This window comes from Staurois parvus, unplaced genomic scaffold (assembly GCF_062004578.1).
Source record: "Staurois parvus isolate SC_StPar_1 unplaced genomic scaffold, SC_StPar_1.0 ptg000415l, whole genome shotgun sequence".
NCBI lineage: Eukaryota > Metazoa > Chordata > Amphibia > Anura > Ranidae > Staurois > Staurois parvus.
In genome coordinates, this window is record NW_028318211.1 from 3,205,827 (window position 1) to 3,214,672 (window position 8,846).

General features: G+C 41.0%; 1 protein-coding gene across 4 annotated transcripts in view; it reads left to right on the forward strand.

Annotated features, from left to right (window-relative positions):
• Positions 1-8,316, forward strand: part of CHD8 (chromodomain helicase DNA binding protein 8) — a 133,984-nt gene extending 125,668 nt beyond the window's left edge. For all 4 annotated transcript variants that reach the window (XM_089687042.1, XM_089687046.1, XM_089687044.1 and 1 more), the window contains exons 37-38: positions 6,205-6,321; positions 7,164-8,316. In XM_089687042.1, the coding sequence (XP_089543168.1) occupies positions 6,205-6,321; positions 7,164-7,568 (522 nt within the window). In that variant the 3' untranslated portion in view covers positions 7,569-8,316. The remainder of the gene's footprint in view (positions 1-6,204; positions 6,322-7,163) is intronic.
• Positions 8,317-8,846: the final 530 nt, after the last annotated feature.

Below are 8,846 nucleotides of genomic sequence, written 5' to 3' on the forward strand. Positions count from 1 at the left end.
GGTGATGTGCATTTTAGCTCACTGCAGTTTCCTTTTTTCTTTCTTTCTTTTTTGAAGTGTATAGTGTAACACTTCATTCATGTCTCTGCACATCAGTGCAGTCTATTGTACTCAACATGTCTGTATTTTATCGCAGCTCACTGCACCGCACCTTCAGGCTGCATTTCACTGCACATGGGCACATACATTATTACCCTTTATACACATAAATGTAGTATAGTCTATGCTAGAAGTGATATTAAAACAGTATTCTATAGCATCTCTATCGTGTAGCAATAGAACATATTATAACCCGTATTACCCTTCTAACTTAAATTGCTTATTCCTACAGTGAGGCGTAATTTACAAATAGTTTTGCCATAACCCAATGAAACACAGTTTAGTAACCCACATCGTACCATGCCCAAGAGTAAGGTGCCAAAATTATGCACACGTTATTTCGGGCCTCTCTACCAATATCTGTGTACTATAATTCTCATGTTTTAGTACCCACATATCTCCAAGCAGGGACCAAGAACAAAGAACGGCTAATATTGTAGAATACTCAAGGATACAAAAGCTATGGGGGTAAACCTGTAGTTTGAAGCCAAGGGTCCCAAAGCTTATTGAATTTAAAGGGATTCCCCCTGTCTCATTTGTTTCTCTTTCTACAAGGTAGAATTAACATTCATCCTCCACTCTTCAAATGTAGGGGGTGCAGATGCAAGCCTGGAACCCTAGTATACATGTCATTGGGTAATATCACATGAAAGAACCGGTTGATGGTACGAAGAACAATACTCCAGTATCGTACTAGTTTGAGGCATTTTCAAGACATATGTAGATGGTCAGCTGGGGTCCCTCTACGATGCCATTTAAACAACTTGTAAGGTGTTCTAGAAGCTCTATGTATAAGGAAGAGTTGTGGCAGTCGCTGCTTGGGAGAGAGATACTAGGGAAATCTGTTCTAAAATTGAATTCCAAAGCTTTCCATCTAATGTAGAAATATCTAAAGACCATCCATGTCTACCTGGCATCCGTAAGGTAACCTGGAGGCCACACAGATTAAATTGATATAATGAGGAGAGAAGGCCTTTTTTATTAGAAGTAGAAGCTATTTGATCAATGAGTGAGGTCTGAATCCGTGTAAGGACTGTCGCCTTGCCTTGAACAGTTAGCGCATGACGTATCTGAAGATATTGAAAAAACCTACAAGTGGGGATATTAAATTCCTCCGGTAAATCTTTATAGGATTTTAGCTGATTATCATTGTCTATCTGGTGTATATAACAAACACCTCTAGAGGACCATCCTGCAAATTCCTGCAGTTTGCCCAACTCATCCAATCTTCCTCCCTCCCAAATGGGGCGATATCTCGATATTCCATCATCTCATGAGATGCCTCATCTCATCCCAAACCTTAGCCATGAGTATCAGTGCAAATTATTGTGGACAGCTCCAAACACCCCATATTTTGATTGGAATACTTCTCATTATGAACGCCCCACCCAGAGACATTCTGCAGTTTTGCTGCTAAAAAGTACAGTTTTGCAGATGAGACTGACAATCCTCCGCCGACCTTAGGCAGCTGTAGTATGGATAAGCAGATTCAAGGTAGTTTTCCCTTCCAAATCAAGTTTCAGTAAAGAGAATCAATTTGTTTAAACCATTTTTGTGTCACCCACAATAGGGAAGTATGTAAAATACAGTAACTGAGGAGCCCAACCATTTTAATGATGTTCGTGCGACCCACAACAGATAGTGGGAGTTTACACCACACCTTGCTTTTAGATTTGAATTTCTCTAATAACGGTTGCAAGTTGTGTTGTGGATAAACTTGTACCCTAGGATGAAACCAGACTCCTAAATACTTAAATGCCGGTACAATTTTTATCTGTTGAGCACCTGGAGGGAGTGACGCCTGTTGGCCATCTATGGGGAGAAGTAATTACGAATCCCGAAAAGGAACCAAAGGTAGAAATAGTAGTCACAAGAGAAGAAAGGGACCCATCCGTATCCCCCAAAAAAGAGCAAAGCATCATCAGCATAGAGAACTAATTTATCTTCCATATTTCCCCTTCTAAAGTTGCCTATGATCTGTTGCCATATAGAAGCTGCCAGCGGCTCTATCGCCAGGGCAAATGGAAGGGGAGAGAGGGGGCAACCCTAACGAGTCCCCCTACAAAGGGGAAAGGAATCTGAGTGTGATCCATTAACCAACATGGCTTTCAGGGAAGAATACACTAATTGTACCCATCTAATAAAGCGGTGTCCTAGGCTAAAGCGCCCCATTACTTCACACAGATAGGGCCACTCAACATTATAGAATGCTTCCCATGTCCAGTGCTAGGATGGCCCTGTTACCCACATTATCAGAGGGTAACTGTTTGTTTAGGAATAGCCTGTGGATATTAATGGCTGTGGATCTGGTGGGTATTAAGTCCGACTGGTCAGTGTGAATCAAACGTTGCATAACCATACCTCAGGATTCGGAAGCACAATAATGCCAGCCATATTCACAGACTCCGGAAGATAGTGAAGGTTAGAGGCTGAACTTAGTACCTCTAGTATGTCTCCAAAATTTGTATATATTTCGGAAGGAAGGCTGTCCAAACCCGGGGCCTTATTATGAGTCTCCGCTACCGCTTTGCCAATTCTTCCAATGTTATGGGGGAATTTTAAGAGCTTCCTATCAGATGCAATTAGACAAGGGAGCTCAAGGGCGTCCAGAAAATCAGATAACACATGTGGTGCATATTGCACCTTGCTACAGTATAAATCTTTATAAAAGGAGTGAAATGCTCCTATAATTCCTCTTGGATCTTGTGTAAGTACCCAAGAGGCAGTAGTAATGGAGGTGATATAACTAGGCGGGGATTGAGACATAGCAATAACTGCCAGCAAGTGGCCAGAGTTTTCCTTGTCAGCAAAGTATTGACATTTCATATAAAATTACTTGTTCTCTGCCTTGGTATACAATTGTTGCTTGTAAACCATTTGAGCATCTTTCCAGGAGCGAATGGTTTGGGGAGTAGGAGTGGATAAGTAAGCTGCTTCTGTTCTATTTCTCATTCTGATGCTTGGTTTGAACTTCAGTAAATCGTATTCGCCATGTCTAGATGCCTAAATGCATTGAGTTGCTGCTATGCGATTGGCTGATTAGAAATTTGTGTTAAACAATTGAACAGGTGTACCTAATAAAGTGGCTGGTGAGTGTAGAAGACAGCAGTGACTGATACTCATCCAGCAGAGGAAAATGCTCGCTGCACTATGTGTGAACCAGCGCCTACTTGTCACTTTTGAATTCCATTGGTAGATGTGCAACATAGAGCCTGAGTGAAGTTTTTCATGATACAGGCTACCATACCTCCACTATAAAGTCCTCCTTCCAAGTTCACCATGGGTTACTTGGCAAGTGAAATCAAATTATCACCATGATTTAACAATTCTTTTGATTATAGATAGAACAGAGAAATCCTTTCTCTTCTCAATCAGATTACCTACAGTTGTGAGGACTGGGGATCTGTATGACAGGCCTTGCCCTTCCCCCTATTCTGGCTGTGAACTTAAGTTGCCAAACTGTGAAAGAATGGTCCAAATCTCTCAAAAGGGATATCGCCACCACAGCAGTCGATCCCTTCCTGTTTAAGTGCATGAAACATCTGTCTGAAGCTCTGCGCTTCAGCTGTGATGGCTTGCTGGAGTCATCTTGGCTTGTCTCTTGTTTGTGTCTGTTGTCTTTACAAATGCACAAAACCCTCTGGTTAAAAGTGCTAGGATGCGGATAAACACTGTGTCCAAGGACTGCTTAACCAGTTTGTTCTTAAAAGGAGGACTTCTCTTAAGAACTACCCCTGACATAAACATCAAGGATGTCACTGGAGGACAGAGTGTTCACCTGCCACAGTGTAAGAGGTCTAAAGAAGTGTCTAATTCTCTTTCCTCACTTTTACCCACTTCTTGAGTGGACACGACTGGGTCCCCTAACCCTGGTTCTTTGCCCACTCTCAAGGTTGAGAGTAAAAAAAAAACCTGTTCTTCTCTAAAGGAAACTTTTGGCATGATGGTGCTCCCTGACTTTTCTAAGTGGAGGGACTTTTTTAATCCTTGCAGGCTGTTGGGTCATTTGCCCTTTAGGCTTAAAGACTGATCACTTGTCAACAGAGCTTTCTTCAGCTCTCTACAATCTGACCAATCTGTGCGATGACACAGGAAGGCAAACTGACGTTGCTTTCTTGTGGGCCTATAGACCCTTGTTCTAGCTATTCTGTCAGTTCATTTTCAGGATCTGTATCCTAACCTGGCCACTGTCCTCTCCCCAAGAGAAATTTTGCTTGTTTTGTAATGTTGCAGTATGTGGCCTCACCCCTTCTCATTACATCCCTATTATATGACACTTAGGACACCCCCAGTGGAGAAAACAGTCACCATGGTCTCCAGTGGACATGGTCTTCTTGAGGTTTCAAATGTCTCCAAGTTTCAGCTGGATCTTGTTTCATTAGGAAACTGGAAATCATTCATCACCTCAATGCTTTTCTGGCGATTTTTTTCATGTTTTGTATTTACCCATATTCCTGAGGGTTACGCCACAAACTTTGATTTAGCATTGGGATTGGGAAGTCAGGAGCCTCTTTATTCTGGTACCCTGCTAAATTTGGGGGATGCAGGATATTTTCATTAATGTTTTCCTTAGGATTTGCCCCAGGAGATAGTTCTGGAAATACTTCTGGCCCAGGTTATTCTTGGTGTTCTTTCCTGGGTAGTTCTTGCTTGGTGAGAACCCTGGCAGCCCTTCCAAACAATACCCCCTTTTTCTCTTTTAGACCTATGGGATCAGGTGAGTTGAAGCTTAGTCTTCTCTAATCCAAGGCATATCTGGTTTCCCCCTTAGTAGGACATTGTTCTCAGTTTCCCCTGACAACACTTTAGGATGTGAGTTCTTCACTATTGGGAAATTGTTTTTTTTTGTTTTTTAATTCTACCCTACCTCGTTGGATCAGGTAGTCCAGTTTCCAGAAATCAGATGCCCTCTCATGGTTATATTGTTTCTCTTTTTAGTTGTGAGTATTTTCTTGTCCTCAAGCGTCATGCTTGAGTCTTAAACCAGTCCTAAAAGGTGGTAGGTTCAGTCTCATCTGGGACCAGCTTTGGGTGTTGTTCCTCAGGATGCTCTTGATCTGCTCACAGTTCCCTGTTTTTGTTAATGTTGTGCCTGTTAGAAGTTGTGTACTGTTGTCCACCCCCATATGGATTGCTTATAGACTTGTCACGACAGTATACCTCTACCTGTGTCCCTCAATGGAAGTGAAAGGAAAATAGGGTTTTTGTAATTGCCATGTTCTTGGTACTGCTGTGAACAAATGAAGCATGGTGGGATTAGGAGGAGTTATCCTGGGCTGGCTTTCAGAATTTGTTTGCAAGTGTCCAGTCCTCCTGTAGGTGGCAGCATAACCCGATCATATACTGTATGATATCCTTTATCCCTCAGCGGACTCCAAGAAAATGATTTTATGCCGAGTACAAAAATCTGGGTTCTTACGATTACTTTAATTATCTGAGAATTAGTCATTGTACTAGAAAATGTCTACTATCAAGAAATCTAAAAATACACATCTGTTGATCATACAGTCAATACGTTGATGTATGTATCAACAGCTAGACCTATTTGGGGTCCCTGTGTTCAGGGTAAACAGGAGAAAGTAATTTATTGAAAATATTTGGAATAAGAATAATTATACGCAATAATTTAAACCTTAAACAATCTAGAATAAATTTTTTTGTATTTTGTAAATTTCACTGTGTATAATACATTCAGGGTATTTTTAAAACACATTATTAAATAAAAGGCCTATATGTTCATAAAATGTGTGTGTATTTTTTGGGGGTGTATTTTTTTTTAATATAAAGTTAAATGAATACCAAAATGTCAAAATTTGGTTTGGTCAGAAATAATTTGATACCTGAACATAAAAACGTCAAACAGGGCAGAATGCTGCGAGATATATACTGTATTAGCAGATATTGGGTAATGTTGATTATTCTGGCTTTGTGTACTTTCTCATATTGACAAACTATCAGTATCAAATATTGTGAAAAATTTTTTGCTGTTAAAACCACATATGGCTTTTGATAGATTTGTCTTGATATACTAGAAGTGCAAATAGAACAATCTAAAACAGATGTTATCTCAAAAATAAGTTCTGCTTTTGTATTAACTATCCACAGTACATGGAAGACCGGAGGAAACGCAAGAAACATAAGAGTAAAAAATCCAAATCCTCTTCAGTAGCACTTGGTATTATGGGCACTATGCAGACATCGCACCATCACAATGGAAAAAAGGTAAGCAGTTTGGTTGGTATATAATAGTGGTACAATTTAGGCATTCACATTAAAGTGGAACTATACTCACCCTTCAATCTGGCGATGCCCTGTCCCGGAGCTCCCCGCCTGGCCACTGACATCTTTGGGCTTCCGGATCCCCAACACCAGCTGCTATCATTGGCTGGATGGGGATGATGTCACTGCATTGCTGAATTTGTACAGTGAACTGTGCCTGCGCGGCTCACAGTACAGGGTTGGACAGGCAGGTAGGTCATTAGGAAAAATAATGGTCGGACAGGCAGTATTTTTTAAAGTTCCAGTTTAAGAAATTTTAGAATATATGGCCCTTTTGATCATTTTATTTAGTAATCGTTCTGCTTTGTCTCTATCCTTTCAAAGAGTAAAGGCATGATTTTTACCTTCCTGATATTGGGGTTTTCTAAGTTATGTAAATGTTGTACATTTACAATGATATTTTATTAATGGGCCAGCACAGTGGCTAAATGGTTAGCACTTCCGTCTGGCAGTAGTAGGGTCGTTGGTTCGAATCCCAGCCACGGCACCACCTGCCTGGAGTTTGCATGTTCTCCCTGTGCCTGCGTAGGTTTCCTCTGGGTACTCCGGTTTCCTCCCACACTCCAAAGACATGCTGGTAGGTTAATTGGATCCTGTCTAAATTGGCCCTAATATGTGTATGTATGAATGTAAGTTAGGGACCTTAGATTGTACACCCCTTGAGGGTTAGGGACTGATGTGAATGTACAATATATATATGTGTAAAGCGCTGCGTAAATTGACTGCGCTATATAAGTACCTGAAATAAATAATAATTATACTTTTTTTTTTTTTTATCTTTTCAGTCTTCACTCACAGAGAACACATTTGATGCTCCACACCTGCCCACAGCAGCTAAGAAGAGAAAGAAACGTCCTCCCTCCAAGCTAATTTTGCCATCTGCACTGCATGGTGCTGGTGACACTTCTCATTCCTTCTCCCGGGACCCTAAGCCAGAGCCCAGTGCTAATCCTCTGCGGGCCATATATGGAGCAGCAGGAGAGGGAATGCTGCATCAGTCTGGACTTGCTGGCCTGGCAATACCTCGTTACCACCCTTTGCACGCAACTTCTGCAAGCAGAATTCAAGGACCTACTTTTGGTGATGATTTATCGGGTTATGAGCCCCAACAGCAACACTTCTCTCTGCTTGATGACCCTATGATGCCAGCAAACTCTTCCTCCAGTGGTGATGAATTGGACAGACCTTGATAGGACCCTCCCCTCAGTGGGAATCATGAACAACCCACAGAGATGCAGGGCCAAACCCTCTCTATAGAGACATTGTTCCGCCTTGTCACCAGTAGCCTGTTTTTTTTTTTTTTTTTTTTTTTTTTGTTTTGTTTTGTTTTGTTTTTTATTTTTTCTTTCCCACCCCATTTCTGGACTCCGTGGCTTATTCAGCTTCTATGTTCCAGGATCCATTGCGGCAGGATATACGCAGGATCAGACAGGACAAATAATTGAGGCTTTGACCCCCTCCCCTTTTTTTTTTTTTTTTTTTTTTTAAATTAATATTAACTATATTGCTGGAAGGGGCCTTGCACCACACTGTAGCGCAAAAAAGGTTCTGGGACGTTGCGAAAAGTCTTACAGTGCAATAAGGCACTTCAGGATCTGGGTGACAAGGTCCCTATTCCATTTTGGGTTCTCCACTATTCACTCATCCCTGATGTGCATCAATCCCATAGGTCACTGGTATAGAAATGACAGGACTTGGATACATTGCAGTAAGGTTACTGCACCCTGCTATTCTGCATAGGGCATATGGAAATCTTTGCAAAGCAGAGTAAATCATGTGCAAAATATGTATGAGGGAGGGAATGGGCACTTTGTGTGTACATGTGGGACCTAACACCGAGGAGCAGAATCTGTGTTTTCTAGGGCGCAGGGGTGTGAGGCTACCAGCCTTCACTTTCCCTCAGTCATATGTGAATTGATTAAACTCCTTGATTTAAAATACTGTGTCTTTTGCAATGCTGTGGAGATTGATTAGGTGGTGCTCCTTGTTTTTTTTTTTTTTTTTTTTTTTTTTTTTTTTTTTTAAATCCTGCTTTATTTGTAAGACCGCATTCAGATATTACGTTGAAATTTTGGAAAAAGCGGGGAATGTTTTTATTACTTTGTGTCCCAAATGGGAAGATTTTCTGTCCTGGTAAATATCATCTAAGAGTGATGGCGGTGATAGAGAAAAATGCTTTTATGTTTTAAGAGGATAGCCTAAAACAAGAAGTATAAGGCCTTGTTCACACCTGTGTACTTTTGCTGTGCTAAAATGCACCTTCCCAGCACATCAAAAGTGAATGGAAAAGTGTCCCCTTTAAATCCTATCTAACTGTTTACATCTGTGCACTGCTGTTTTTTACAGTGTAAAGTGCCTTTTGAAAAGTTCTGTTTGCAGCATCTTCAGTGCACGGTTTGAAAAATGTACCTTCCTTTATAGTCCATAGAAGCACACAAATCATACTGCACATTTTTAAGTGTCTTTTG